Below are 15,994 nucleotides of genomic sequence, written 5' to 3'. Positions count from 1 at the left end.
TTTGATTTTTAAAGCCATCGTTATATGATTTGGTCCCACAACAAACTTTTCTAATATACAGCCCACCAACTGTCCCCTGGCATTTCTGTATTTTAATGTCATTACCACAGTTCGACGAAGAGTTTCTATACAAGAAATTTTCATAGGGAAAACAGGTAGTAATGCAGGCCATAAAGGAGAAGCAAGGGAGCCTACTGGGCATAAAGATCGGAAGGCATTCCTTACCACCTGCTGAGATGGCTCATTGTGACGCTGTTACCCAACTCTCAAGAGAGCAAGCAGCTCCAAAGGGTAAGACAGACCTCACAGCAGAGTCAGGTTATCGCTTTGGGTCTGGTAGGATGACAAATGAAACAACACTTAAGAAATGGGAGCTCATGTGGTAACGAACCTCATTTTTTGATTTGTAAATTACTTAAATTTACATGGTTTTTTTCCTTTCCTTATATTAGCAGTGTTCGATTTGGTCCTGAAAGTGTACGCTCCTTGAAGTTAGGGGGTACTGAGGTACGGAAAGAATGAGCTCCCCAGTACTTCCTGCAACGATGCACGCTCTTGCTGGCTGCAGTTGATTGTGTATTGGCCTGGATGTGGAGTTCTACAGATAAAAATATCGCCCACGTATTCCAGTAATTAAAACAAGTTATGCCTCCTGGCAATTACTTCTTACTAGTTTTAGTTCGGATACAATCTATGCCATGTGATTCAACAACTTTTCTTTGCTGGCAAGTGTCTAGAATGGAGCCAAGGATGGGGACAGAGAATCCTCAGCACACTGTAACAAGCAGTTTGGAAAAATGTGGGTTAACGGCTCTTTGAAGGAGTCAAGATATATATAAAAGGACTTTCTGGTATTTATTAAATGGTTTACAGGCACTTGGCGGAGTCCACATCAGTGATTTTTGTTGAATAGTACAAAATCTCCGTCAAATACTCACATTCAGTGAAGATGCAGTGGCCTTTGGAGTACCGAAAACTTAAACTACATTTTTCCTTTTTCCTTTTGTGTGTCCCCTTGCCAGACTGGTTTTATTATGCGCTCCAAGAGCAGTGGGAGGTATCTAATTCATTTTAGAACCGACAGTGATAATTTAGTGATGACAGACTACTTCCAGATGTGAAATCAGACTTTCCCAGTTTAATTTTTTCCTTTGACTTAAAAATCCAACTTTACTGCTAACAGCGCCAACCCCCCCGCCCCGGGGGGGCAAACTGATGCTTAAACAGCAGTTTAGGCATCTGTATGTTCGATTTGTGAGTTTGGTTTTCTTCCGACATTCCAATTTAGACTTCAGAGTCTTAGGTAGGTGTGTTCATACGAACTCCACCCACTAACTTCAAGTTTTAAGTTTTCCCACCAACTAGAAATCTTAAGTTTAAGCTTTGAACAACTTTTCAGTGTTTTTTACCTCACTGAGAAAACAATGGGCAAAAGCAACACTCATTAACATAAATCATTTAATTAGAATGTATTCAAGGCAACCTTCCATTTACACTACTTATCTGTTTTAATTTTATAAGACAAAATTTAAAACACTGTGATTAAGAGCAGCTTTCAAAATTCAGGTTTCAAGCATAACCATGTTATTTTATTCGTTCCCAACCTTGATAGAAGTTCTAAGTAAATGAATGATCATGAAATTTTTAGTATCAACTCCAACAGTTCTGCAAGAAAATACTTGTGGATTCATCTGCAAATATTTTCTTCTCTTAGTATTTGATCTTAACCATTCTTTCCCATGACTTTCCTTAGTACCCAGTTAAATAACCAGAGAATAAGTAATATCCAGTTACGTAACAGGAGCATACATTAAAAAAAAAAAAAAAGGATCAATAGTTACAATTTCATCCTAATTTTGAGATGCTCTCTGAAACTGTTGTATAGCACATATGTACAAGCACTTTTATGATGGTGTGTCCTCTATATACTTCACAAAATAGCATAACTGGAAAAACCTAATTTTAATATACATCTTCTGGAAAAGTGTAATCACAAACTATCACTAATATTTTCTTTTAGCTGTGGAGTATTTTTAACATAATTGTTAAATGTTCGATTAGTTTAACTGTCTTCTAACAAGACCACAGAGAGTTACTATAAAGAGGTAGCTGGTAATTATAAAAAATTACATTAGGAAGGAAACCCAAATGTCATCTACTCCCTTCACTCACTCACTCAATAGAAATTCCTCCCTAATATTAATATAACATGAATGATAGACTAATAATTTATTTAGAAACATACTCATCTGACTTTTCCAGGAAGAAAAAAATATTAAAACCTGCTTTACAAATTATACCTTTTGAGAAGCTAGTTTGATGCTTGAAGTCAGAATTATTTCTGGATCTGGTGAGGCAAGCTTAGATACCCACAGGAGCCAGGGAGATGAGGGTAAAAATTAAAGCAAGATGGGATGAAGGAAATCAAGTTAGTTGTGAAACCAAGGGCAGTAAGGAGTGTGTGTGTGTGTGTGTGTGTGTGTGTGTTGGGGCACGGGGCGGAGGAGGGGTGATGACAAACTGGGGAGTGCATGGTTTAAAGGGAGCATCAAAATTACTCATTTTCATCTCGATGGCTACCACCTGAGAATGCAGCCTTCAGCATTCTAGATATTTTGAAGTGCAGACCTTGTGAAAACATGTATTTTTTAAGTCTAATCTTTAAATGATGGAAGGTAGTTAAAACAGCAGCCACACCGTATGGGCCAGATCAACCTCCCTCCATGGGCAGCTAGCATGCACATCTCGTGCTCTGGATCTCACCTCTGCCAGCTACTTTCAGAAGTGTGAGAAAAAAATACAGCCAAAGCCAAAGAGGGTTCTTGTGATCAGAAAGAAATTTGGAGATCACATGGACAAGAACTGGGAAACTGTAGGTACAGGGGAGTCATAAAACTTGGGTGTCAAGATGACATTTTAAGAGAACAGGTTTTAAACTACTGGAAACAATCTTTTTATCAGTTCTGCTTTGTTCAAGAAATTGATGAGACTAGTCCTTTTCATAGGACTGGCAAGACCGAGATTTGGCAGCACTCCTTTTTCTTATGTGTAAAGACTACAAATTGTACCTGTTTCTCAATTAGAAATGGTAACTTGTTTTTTGTATGTACATCCAGCTGAGGACACTATAAAAGTCTGTTTATTGATTTCCTCTTCATCACTGAAATCAAGGCAAATAGTATAATCACCTTCCAGTTAAGTGGTAGAGCTCCATAATGTCAGACTATCTTTTCTTTTAAATTGTGTTAAAAGCATCAAAAACTAAGAAGGAAAATGTGCATTCTTATTCTGATGTTTCTGGAGGAGGGAGGGAGCGTAAGCAGCACTTTCAGCTGCAGTTGGCTTGACAGCATGAAGCATATGCATGTTTTCCAGTCGGGTTTATTGCACTTCATGTAGTCAGTCATACGTGGTTCTCCATTCACATGTGATTTGAGACCTATGCAAACTTTTCTCTATATATACAATTTCCACAAGTAAAGTTCTAAATGTCTTATACACACCACTACAGTATAAACCATAAAGATGTATTTGGTAATCAAAACTTCTCAATAATAGCATTTAAAATTATATATATATTATATATATATATAGTTTTTCACCCTGGGAGCTGAGCTTTTTCCACAAGGTGATGTCTTTTGCCAAGAAGGGAGAGCAAAATCATAAGCAATGCGAAATCAACACTGTGTTGCTATTTGCTGCACCTACCATCCACTTCTAATCTGAATTAATTCTTCCTCCTTGTCTCCCGCCCCTGGCAATTAGTGCAGCAGAAACACAGACAGGAGAGCACTATGCTTAGGTGAACCAGTTTGATTCAGCATTGAGTACCAGGTAGGCATAGAATTTTAAGTCTCTTTATAACAAAGGCATTTCAAATTAATTTTTATGAAAGAAACCACAGATAAAATTACATGTGTGTACCATATGAATATTTCTAAAAGTGTTGCCTATAAAATGTAATTTTTTTTCTATTTTAGATAAAGATATTAAGGGATTTGTGACAATGTTAAAAAAACTACCTTGGGCACTTCTAAAAAGTTTGTGAGTTGAAAGTTTTCTGAGTCATTTTTGCTATTATAATTTAGCATTACATTTCATTCTACTAAAAATCATTTGCTAGAAATCCTAAAATAGCTAACTGTTACAAAGGAATAAAGACAGACATTTTATCCCAAACAAGCAAATGAAAAACAACAAAAAACTGGAGAAACCCTGAAATGTCATATAGGATCTATAAAAGTGTTATTAGGCTTCAATGGTAAAGAAGATTCTTGATTTGGTAACAAGCAATTTCATTTAAACCTATTGTCTGCTTTCACTGCACTAGAAAATTTAGATCCTATTTATCTAGTATTTTTAATTTTTTTTTTTTTTTTTTTTTTTTTTTTAGAAAACCCTAACCACCTCTTTTGTGTATGACCGTACGTCTTGCCTTTGTGAACAGGGTGCTTCAGCGGCTCCGGGAGGACTCTGTGTGTGTGCAGGTGGCCGTACTAGGATGTGTGTATCTGCTTTCATGCTATGTTCGTCCCGACACTTTGCTCGAGAAAAACATGCTTAACTACTAAGTACATTTTTACCAACTTCTCGGCTGAAAGCTTAACTTTCAATCGTTTTGTCAAATGATAGCATAAAACAATAGACTTAGCATTTTATCGTTCTAAGAATTTGGTAGTTTCATTTTTAATACTATTACAACTTGTATTAAAATGGGATTTGTACTTTTTCCACCTTTTAAAAAGTCCTTTACAACTTTTCCAACATAAAAGGTGACATTATGACATACTTATACATGAAGTACCATTAACTGAAAAATGAGATGAGACTGTATTCAGAGGCTTCAGAGAATGTGTAGTGAGTTGCATAGAAATTCATCAATTTAAGTGACACGATACCATGATGACTTATGGATTAGCAGCTTGACAAGTAACTTCAAATTTTTACAAAATAATATACGAACTGTACGGCAATGAGAATGTTTACAGATAGTAGCATATTAAAGCTCTAACAGAAATACACGACCCCCCCATCAAATAAACAACTGTATTTGAGCCAAACATCTCTATGATTAAATTAGCTGCTATCACTATTATATGTAATTCATTTATGTAGATATTCTATGGGAATATATAAATATGGGAGTACTTTGACAGTCTGGTTAATAGCGTATCGGTATAGTTATGTCTTTTATAACATGTAACTTTCAGCCCCAAGTTTTAGAACTTTAAAATAAATAAAGTGTAATTTACAAAAATAAGCCATTATTTACAAACATAAAAATTCATCCTGAGAACTTATTATCCAGGAGAACTATTTCACAGAAAAGGAAATTACCAGTATCTGTGAAATAAAAATGTACCTCCAGAGTTAAAGAATTCATATGTGGAGATCAATTTACCTAAGTTGCAGCCAAGAAAAGCATGAAGATATTTAATAAATCTTAAATTGATTTGCATGCAAGAAATGAATGAGATGTAACTTCTCAAATGCCACTGTCATTCTCCCTTAAACTTCTTGTATTAATGGAGTATTCTGGCTGTATTTTGGAAGAGGGTGAGAGAGAAAGAACACCCCAGGAAAACTCAAGGATGCTGTCTCATCTCTCCCTAGGGGTTACAAGAAGAGAGAGGCAGGGTGCATCGTCATTATTAATGGCTTACTTTGGACTGTTCTGAGAAACAGAGCCACTCTACCTTTGGCTTTACCTGGTTGAGCCCCCCAACCCCTACCCCCCACCCCAAAAGGAACACCGGCTGGAACAGTTCAACACTTTATAAAGGAAAAGTGTCTGATTAAAACACAAATGTGAATAAAGACAAAGCCTCATCAGATTCTTTGCTTTATAATGTGACCATAAAATTACCTACTTAACAGAAATGAAAAGAAATGGTTCAACAAAGAATCAAACTGGTTTTCTGGGGTGTACCATCACAACGAACCTCTTTGCTCTTTACGCTGTGAGCAGACAGTGATTATTTTGGAGAAGGAAAAATAAGGAAGTGTGGAATTAGTAATGCAAGAGGCTGAAAGGCAAGTGGCAAGCCCAGAAGAATGCCTCAGACCGATGCTACCTTGTTCCCCATCTCTGCTGGCACCTACCCCCCAAGGGAAAAGGCCAGAATAACCAAAGCCATTTTAACAGGAGTGTGCGTAATTGTGAGCTGACAAACAACACAGAAACAAGTCACGCTATGTTATCTGTGGTCACGTTCTTCAGGGTTAGTCCAGTAACTCAAGACTTTACATTCTTTTGTCTTTATTTGTTTATTTTAATTAAACACGAAAAGGTTAATAAACAGACATAGTCCAGAGTTAGTAGGTTGGTATTATAACATTTATTAAAATAATGCTATGGGTTAATAGAAACAGCAAAGAACCAAAGAATTAAAATGCAAGCTATGTAAAATCCCAACTAAAACCCAAAAGTGTCTAATGTATTCATTCATTAGCTAACTAAAAGCCCAAGAAAGACAAGACACCCAATATAATAAAGTACTGCAAAACAATTGGCAATTTTCAGTTATCAAAATTGTGGATTCTGCATTTTGTATCCTTTTCTCAATCAAGAAAAAAATTCTTTTTGAATGTTATATAACATACATATAAAACAAGATAGAAAAATACATTATAAACTTGTAACAATGGCTGTAAATACATTATCTTACATGTTTCTCATAGGCAATAGGTTGGTTATGATACATACATAGCATGAAACTACTAAGATAATAAAGAATTGACAAAAATACAAGTCAGCTGTACGGTAACATACCAGCGACACCCCCGTCTACCCACGCTAAAAAATTACATAATACTGTCAGAAAAGAAGTCTTAAAAACTACATATTTTAATAAGAAATAAATTCAATAAAGAATGATAATACTGAGAACCAAGGCATTCAGAGATTTCAAAAGTCATGCTTTTTTTTCAGTTGATCCAAAATTTTATCAACTAAGTTTTCAAAAGTTTGTTCAGAGCCAACATTACTCATAAATGTCACACATTTATTTCATACATTTACTTTCTTCCCCATAAAAGACCTTTGATAAACATCTAAAATGTCCAGGTATAACGTAGTTGAGATGAAACTGGATCAAATACTGGTATTGTTTTTAAACTACTATCACCTCAAGTGTTTGAGTGTCGCAAATTTATTCAACCAACCAAACAAAATAAAAATCAAAATGGCACAGCATATATTGTAAATAAATCAAAACAACTGTATATGTAACAGAAAGACAAAGCAGTGGCACATTAAACCAACGCTAGCTGAATACGAAACAATGAATGTCTATTGCATAGTAAATAAACTGAAAACGGTTTCCAAGTGAGACAAGATGATGGAGGAGGTCACCACGAAGGTGCTTACTGAGCTTACTGCTGACCTTTGACTGTGAAGCCGTGAAGGTATGCAAGAGGGAATGAGCTGATGAGCTGGGGATCCACTGCCACTTGATATTTGCCACATCTGGTACTGAGCAGTTAAGGATTATTTAAGTGTTTAGAAGTAGTCGGCTCTGTGCACAAATTGCTTCAACTACAAAACTAACTGAATTTCATCAGAAATTGGAAGCTTAAACTCACAGGTAGTTGAGCATTTACATGCACAATGATGCCAGTTTTTGTTTTGTTTTTTTTTAAGTTTAAAAAAAAAAAGGTGTGTGGGGGGTGGGGGCCTCTTAGGTTACTTAAACCAGCAAAAAGATACAGACTACCCAAGTGATCTGGTCTGGTAGAAAGAAGTCTGATTAGATTTGGGCCACTAAAAAATACTGTTACCCAGAGTGAAAATCATAAAGATTCATTTTTGTGAAAAAGTTTGCTAAGAATACTATTATCTCCAATTTAATAAGAAAAAATCCAACACACCCCTCCTTCTCTGAATAAAATAAAGTTTTACTTTTGTCTGTAAACGTTCAGATCACACATAATTTTTATCTCAGAACCTGTGGGCTACTGTTTAAATATCACAATAACCAAAAGCACTCGATTATGATTTTAAAAGAATGGTGTTTTAAAACTTACTTGACCATTAGAAAAGTTATCAAATTTTTTCACAGTATCAGATTTGGCAAATTTCTATCAAGGTAACGTGGCAAAAATCATGTAATTCAAACCATCAACTCATTTGTCTCCCCTCAAATCTTCTTTCACATACTGGGCGGGCGACTGAGTAACATGCATTAACTTGTATTCTGAGGGAGGAGCTGATCTTACAAGACACTTGACTAAATGACCATGAAGGAAAATAAGGCACTTTCTTTTCTTTAGACTTATTCCAATACTTAAAAAATAAAAAGAAAGACAAAAAGGCTCTTTTGGTCTTTTGTTTCTTGACAACCACCAGAAAAAATCATTTAATGAAATAAAGGGTTTCTTTGTTCTTTTTCTTTTTTTTTTATAACACTTGAAAGTATAAAATGCTACATTTCCAAAAATATATATATTTTTTTCTGCACCAGCACCCTTGTATAGTAAAAGTATCTACTTTTTGTTCATTTGTTTCAATGCACTACACTTTATCTACAATTTCATTACATGTATACAGCAAATAGGCAAGCATGGCTTTTACATCCTTAATGATTTTTTTTTCTATACAGGGAGGTTTTAAAAAAAATATTTGAACAGTTTGCCCAGTAATGTGACACATAATGCATGTACCTTGTTCTCATATACTTTTTAAAGGAGGTTGTAAAATAAAGGTTCAGTAATTTTAACTCAGATTATTTATCTTTTTAAAAATAGTGTTGCAGTTTTGTTCTTTGCATTACTTCTCAAAATTCCTTGTTTTTTCTCTCATGGCACACTTCTAATACTTCAAATTTTGGCAGGCAATATAAAAAAGGCTGCAACTTCTGCCCTTTGAGGGCACTGTAGTGACTAAACAGCGTATCAAATTTTGAATACTTTTTGAAATCACTTCACCAATGACATCCCTGACCAAAGGTTCATGCATGATGCATCATCACACGTTACATTCAGAGAGCTGTGACTCGCTATGAGAAGGTTCCTAGAAGTCTCTCACAGTAACTGCCTCTGTCACTGAGTAGTTAAGGGCCATCTGTCTCCCCTTCTGAAGTGAGGCCTTCTTACCGTTCGCTTAGGGTAGGACATGAGAAGATGATCAGTGCTGTGGGATGAATTGGGCCTTATTGCTTTACTACTATTCAGTGCAGGTTCTAGAACCACTTTCACCCAAACAGAAAGAAAAACCAAAAGCTGAGTTGGAGGACAACAATTTCTTTGTCTTTTGTTTGGTTAGATGGTAAGACGAACGGACAAAGTGCCTCAGCTCGCTGCACTGACGACAGGCAAGCAAAGGCGATTACCAGTTAACTGATCAGCAGGCAGGCATGGTCAGGTCATCATTGGGTGAAGAGTTCAGAGGTCAGAAGGTCATAGGTTAGTTGCCGGTGGCGGCTGGGTGGTTAGAAACAAAAAACAAAACAAAAAAAAAAAAAAAAAAGAAAAGAAAAGATAGAGAAGAGATTAGTTTCAGCTAGTGACGGCTTAATGACAACATGAAAAACTAATCACAACTAATAAAAAAAAAGCATGTTTAATTCTGACAAACTGATTGACACCATCTACAGAATACAATAAAAATCATGACAGTTTCATATCATGATTTGAACAAATGAAGGAGAGCCCACTCCCACAAAAAAAAAAACCAAAAAAACAAAAAAAAAAACTGGTTAACAAGAAAAAATAGAAATAAAATACAACTAACAACTAATAGTTAGTAGCAGTCAATGAAGGAAACTGGAGAACAACAACAATGAATAGGTTTGATATACAGAATTCTGAAACAGTCAGTGCAGTTATCAGTATCTGACTGCTATTAAGCATTAGTATTCTCTCAGATGCAAGCATTAAAGCAACTATTAATGATGGATGTGATTATTAATAACTGATGATTAACAGAAATGAATCTAAAGAAATTTAAATTTCTATGAACAATTTGGTTCAACATAAACTCTGGGCCAAACAAGGTTTCTTTTGTTCAATAAATGTTTATTGCTTTTTCAATTATTCTATTTACAAACAACATGGAATTTCTTGGCCTTATGATACAAAGCAATACTAAACTGTAGTCTAGCAGTGTAGGCAACATCATGGGAACCAGAAAAAGGCCAGGCCTTTTGCGCTGGCCAACACTTTCCAGTTGAAAATACTATTTTACACATATAGAACACTTATAAAATGCACTTGCATGTAAACACTGTAAAATCCTGCCATTTAAAATTCTATACTCAAAAAGCTCTAAGTACATCAAAAAATAGAAGAAATTTCTAATTGATACCAATAAGGCATTTTAAAACTACAAACAGCTTTCTTTATTCAATTTCAAAGCTAATACTCTGCAAATACAATAAAATCTGACATTTCATATACATTCCTGCTTTATATTTTATATTTTAAAAGAAGCCACCTGTAAATACTATTTTCTTTTGCAAAACAACAAACAGAACAAAAAAAAATTAAAAAATTACAGTAAAACATAAAGTAGTTCTCAAGTGGAAAGTTATCGTCCCCAGTGTCCTCGAGTTGTTCCTTCCTTATAAATCAACCTCTGTCACATTCTGCTTCACCAAACTTGGTCCACTTAACAGTAGTATGATTTTTAAGACTCATTCAACAGCTTAATTATTTCTACTATATTCTGAGGTTTGACAGAATTTTCTGTACTGTTGCCATTGTGACTAAGGCAGAGGAGATATGAATGAAAAAATATTCAGTGCAAAGGTAGATTCCATGCCACTTCATAAATCATAACCCAGCAGGTATAATGTTCACAGAGTTACTTGAAATGATCTATATAATGGACTGGCTTACTTTCATGTAACAAAAATGCTTTCTAGAGTCTATCATTTAGGATAGTTTATAAATACTACAAAAATACTGTTATCTTCAATGTGACCAAATCTTCCCTGAATTTCTTAAAATAAGTGGAATTTTATTTAAAACAAAAACTGCTATTCCAAAATTAAAGAAGAAAATAAATACTTAACACAATGTAGTCATACCACTTCATAGGAAGTACTCCCAAAATACAGAATCTTAAAGCATTTTTGATATTACTTTAAATTTTGATTAAAATTGTTTTAAGTTTCTTATGCAAATTATGCAAATGATGGTTTTTATAAAATCATCACTCAGAAAAATTCTGATTATGTTTTTGTGTGTGTGGAATACATAAACAAAGCAAATTACCACTTATATATATATATATACCAGTACACCTAGAATACATCCTCTGCCAAGTCCTGGCCTCCTACAGTACACACAGGTGTGTCAACCGTGCAAAATCACTTATGGTTCATTACAACTAAAAAGTCAGTTGGTCTTTTACAGGCTTCAAATTCAGGTTTGAAATATGTGTAGAAGTGGGTTTATTTTTAGTAAAGAACTAGATATATTTGTCAACCATGCAGTACTCTAAATACTTATATAAGATTACATGGTTATATGTCCAAGGGCTGAGTTTCCTTGCATTAAATGAATGCTTGTTCTTCCCTTCAAAAATTAAAAAAGAAAACAAAACCTCAAAAATAGAGAAAACAGTAGTATCATAAAATAATTTAAATGAAGGACTTCAGACATCTCCCTCAGACCCAATGAGTGCATACGGTGATATAGTAACAGCAGTATACAAGTATTCTGTTATGTAAAGAAAATAAAAAAGGGAGCACTTCGGTTTGCTGACATTGCATTTTGAATAAAAGTGACAAGACTAATAAAAAAACACATATAACTACAAAAGAGCCATGCATGGAATGTGTTGTCATTTCCAAACACTATAAAATCTTCCTAATATTTTCAACTATCTCAAGGTACTGCAGCATTGAGTAGCCAATAATTATTGTGTTAAAACAAAATTATGAGAAATCTCCTAAAAGGGGCAGAAAGGGAAAGATTAACAGAAGAAAAACTACTTTAAAATACTCTTTCAAACTATTTCGGACATGAACAATGTGGGAAAAAAAAGCTTCAAATTATTCATGGAATTATCTGGTTTCCTTGGAATCTGAAGTGACTTAAAAAAAAATTTCCTCCTTCACTAGGAGGCTTGTTCTGCAAGAAGGTGGTACATACACTTGTACATGACACACCTACAAGGTGCTTTATAGTCACCGATCATCACTGAGCTTGGGGTCTATTTATTTTGATCACTGAATAATCACAAGTAATGTATGTATTAGTTAAAAGTCTTCAAGGCTCTTTAATTATGTATGACGCTAAATAAATATCATCAATGTCTTTGGAAGGTATTTTATTCTGATGTGGACAACAGCTGTGTCCAATACTTATCATCAGTATTCAGGAGAACCATGTGAGGCAGGTAGGTCGTTCATAGGTTCATAGAAGATGTAGGACAGGAGTGTAAATTCCATCACTTTTCCCACTAATTACTAGAGAATCTGATCAACTTAATTAGTAAGTAATAAATGTGCCATAATAGAAGCTTGATAAAAATCTTTTTCTACCTTGCTTCGGATTCTTACCCTGTGATGACAAACTTAGAAAACAATTCAATGTCAATAAACCGAAAATATCACTCCTCAAAAACATAAATAATTTATAATAGGGTCCAAGGGCATATACAGGACACAAATTACAAATGTTGAAAAGGAGAAAAATGAAGACTTATTTTCCAGTCACAGGTTACTCAAAAAGGATATTCAAAGCTGGATTCACGTCTCCACAGAACTTTAAGAGATAGTTTACCTTCAGATAATATATCTTAGCAGCAAATGACAAAAATCAAAGGATCCATTTTGGCAGGAAAATGTTAAGAGTAAAAGGGAATTGATTTTCTCATTTATTAAAAAAAAAAATCCAACTGCATCAAAGTTATCTTCACAGTCCTTATTTTTGTTGCTTTCAGCTGAGTACTTGACATGTATAACCTCATGTTTACACAGTGGCTCAAATATCTTATGAAAAAGGAAAATGGAAACTAAATCTTCAGTTTTCTCCTCAAGGACACAGGAGGCATATATTCCTTTACTTCTCTCATTAAAGCACCATCCGCTCAGTTCATTTGCAAAACCAACCCAAAATTTCAGAACAAAGGTAAATTTTAGCAAAAATTACGACTGAAAAATAATTAAGGCGACATCAAAATTTAACAGCTCCCCAAATGGACTAATTTATGTTTTAGTAGGAATAAATCACAGGACATACTTATATAGGATTTAATAAGTTAAAATAGGGAGCAAAAAAAGGGGGGGGTAAGAGAGGAAAGAAAGAAAAGGAAAAAAAAATCCCAACCCTTAAATCTGCCAATTATGACATACCAATTTAGAAAAAGCAACGAAATGGTGTGCAGGTAAGCAGTTGTATTTTCCCATCAGGGGTGGTGTTGCAAACTCTATGGACACCCAACGCATTTCTTATAAACAAGAACTGCAGAACTAAACTAACCTCGGTCTGCGGTCACAATCCTTTGGTAAGGATGGACACGCATATCGTGCCTTCGAACTTTAGTAGCCACCGCACCTAGTTAAATTGCAATTACCAAGACAAAGTTAGAAAACATTCACAAGGGAAAAGAAACATTAACAGCAGGTTTATCAAAATGGATTTCAAATGTTCATTTACTACAAAAGGTTCATTTTAAGAAACACGTTAAGGCACAGTAGTTTTAAAATTAGCCATAGTATGTTGTGTATATACGCGTCTATTAATATTGCATTCATTTCAAAATCTTGGCCTTAACCTATTTTATCCATTCATTCACGATCCCAAGTTACAGTATTTCATGAACTCTACTAGATCCAAACATATTTAAGCTTTACTAGTCACATATTCACTGAAGTGCCTTTCTCGCAGCAGGACCACTTAAATAATGCCATGTTTAATACTGACAATTATTTGCTAACCTTAAGACCACTTCCAGAGTTTATCACTTAAAAAGGTTTAAAAGCAATTCTTAAAGCCTACAGATTGTGGTTTTAAACTCTGAGTCAATAAGTATGAACTGCAATGAATTAGGTGATTAGTAAAGCAAACAGTATAGTACACTTAGCAGTCAGTATACTACTGTACACTCCTTTATAAATTACCGTTACTTTGTAAGATTACAGGCTAAACCAAATTAATAACATACTTTTACTTTCTATCAGTGTGCAAAAAGTGCAAGTAAGTCACTGACTGCTAGGCTAAGCTTCCCCCCCACCCCCCTGGAGGCTGCTGAGACTAAGCATTTGTTAAATTCAGATCTGATGAGGGTTCAGTTAAGACCGTTCTTGAATTCTTAGCCTTTCGTTGGGAAAGCCATACCTAAAGATAAAAGGAAGGGAATTAAAAATTAGTCATCAATGAAGACTTGATGCTAATACCAATCTCCTCACTACCACCAACACACATGTCTGCATCTGTTTTGAAGGGCACTGCTTATTTTAAAATAATATGATGTGAAACTTGATATATATCATGCATGTTATCTGTGTGCAAATTTATTATAACTTAGCAATTTGAAGTAATGTTCTCAGTTCTCCAAGTGCTCAACGTCATGTTTTACTGCTTAGGTGGCAAAGCGAGAAATAGGACTGATAATGGATTTTGGTCATTTAGTACTCATTATTATTCATTTTATGAATGCCAATTAGGTATCTGTACATTTTGCTTTTGTCAGTCTAATAATTATTAGAAATAAAAATTTCCCAACACAACAAAAAACACATTGCTTAAAATGAGAAACTGCAGTGCCTCTTGCTGTTTCTAAGCAGTAAACTGGTCCATCACCCCTTTTTCATTTTAGATAAACTAATCTTAGACAAGTATAATTCCACGAGGCAAAATCAGCAAGATCTTGCACTGAGTGCTGGAACAGCAGCTGGTGGCTAAGAGTGCCAGCCCTGCAGGAAGCAACAAACTCCTCGACCAGACGCTGTGCGTGCAGCAGAGAGGAGCTCTGGGGAGAGGAGCAGGCATGGGGCCACAGGACAGAGCGTTAACAGAAAGGAAAACGTAAACAGGTTACATGTTACATGTTATTTTAAAAATGCTTCAAGAAATGTGCAACAGAAACAAGCTTCTCATAGACAATTCTGTAGTATAATTCTGACCTGTGATACTTTATACAATGATTTAGAGATAAACGGAAAACATGTACAATAAAATGTATTTGCTCATGAAACAAAAGGCACCTGAGTGCATGCACACACACAGATAACATACAGAGCATCGTGGCTTTCTTTAATTGTTGAACAATGAATTCTCAAGTTTAAATCTTAGTGTCCAGGTTCATAAAGACTTTCAAATTTTTATAAATCAACATTAATGCTGGAAAAAAAACCTTAAAAGATCAAAGTCCTAAGAGTCAACAGCATGCATGCGGCACCAAGGTCATACACAATTCAAGGAAAAAAGGATTCAAATTCTGTCTGGTAAAACAAAGGGGCAGCACGGAAACACTTTGTCCCACATTGACTGGTCGTGTTATAACAGCTGCTGTATTCTAGTCCTTCATCCAGCAAGTCAATGGGCTGAAATATCAGGCATGACTGGCATTTCAATCCACTCTATAAAAAAAAGGCATCAGTAATGTCTTTTTCAAGCACACCACTTTTTGTTCATGTAAAACCAAGCGTTCATAGTATGATCTTAATTTTTGCCTCAAATGTGACTCTAAAACAGTGACTTGGTATTTTCTTATCAATTCCATACTGTACTACTGAAATTAGAGGAGTTTCCCTTATGTCTGATATTAACTAGAACTTCAAAAGAGAAAAACTGAGGAAACCTGAAGAAGCCAACTAATTCACCTGGTCTCTCTCATATAAAATGTGATTACAAATATTAGAAAACACACAGACAATAACAGCAGTTTTTAAAAAGATCTCAAAATACTTCCACACAGAAATTTAAAATTTAGTTGACAATTAAATAACTCCCTAAGACAAAAGGAATCTAATTGTAGGCAGTGGAGCCAACAGAGGGGATAGGTCTAACTCAGAACGACCACAGTGATGTCAATGGTGAAAAG

The 15,994-nt window shown here is 35.0% G+C and overlaps 1 protein-coding gene across 7 annotated transcripts in view; it reads right to left on the bottom strand.

Annotated features, from left to right (window-relative positions):
• Positions 1-3,365: 3,365 nt before the first annotated feature.
• Positions 3,366-15,994, bottom strand: part of LOC118001961 (protein quaking) — a 158,627-nt gene continuing 145,998 nt past the window's right edge. For 5 of the 7 annotated variants that reach the window (XM_034992158.1, XM_034992159.1, XM_034992157.1 and 2 more), the window contains exons 7-8: positions 13,429-13,503; positions 3,366-9,420 (exon numbers count right to left, since the gene is read on the bottom strand). In XM_034992158.1, coding sequence (XP_034848049.1) covers positions 9,404-9,420; positions 13,429-13,503 — 92 coding nt within the window. In that variant the 3' untranslated portion in view covers positions 3,366-9,403. Of the gene's footprint in view, positions 9,421-9,993; positions 15,531-15,994 lie in introns of those variants that run through there. The other 2 variants (XM_034992160.1, XM_034992161.1) reach the window with 2 other exon arrangements.

Source organism: Mirounga leonina, unplaced genomic scaffold (assembly GCF_011800145.1).
Source record: "Mirounga leonina isolate KUSES-001 unplaced genomic scaffold, KU_Mleo_1.0 Mir_55, whole genome shotgun sequence".
Classification (NCBI taxonomy): Eukaryota; Metazoa; Chordata; class Mammalia; order Carnivora; family Phocidae; genus Mirounga; species Mirounga leonina.
This window is presented reverse-complemented; position numbering and strand designations above follow the sequence as displayed.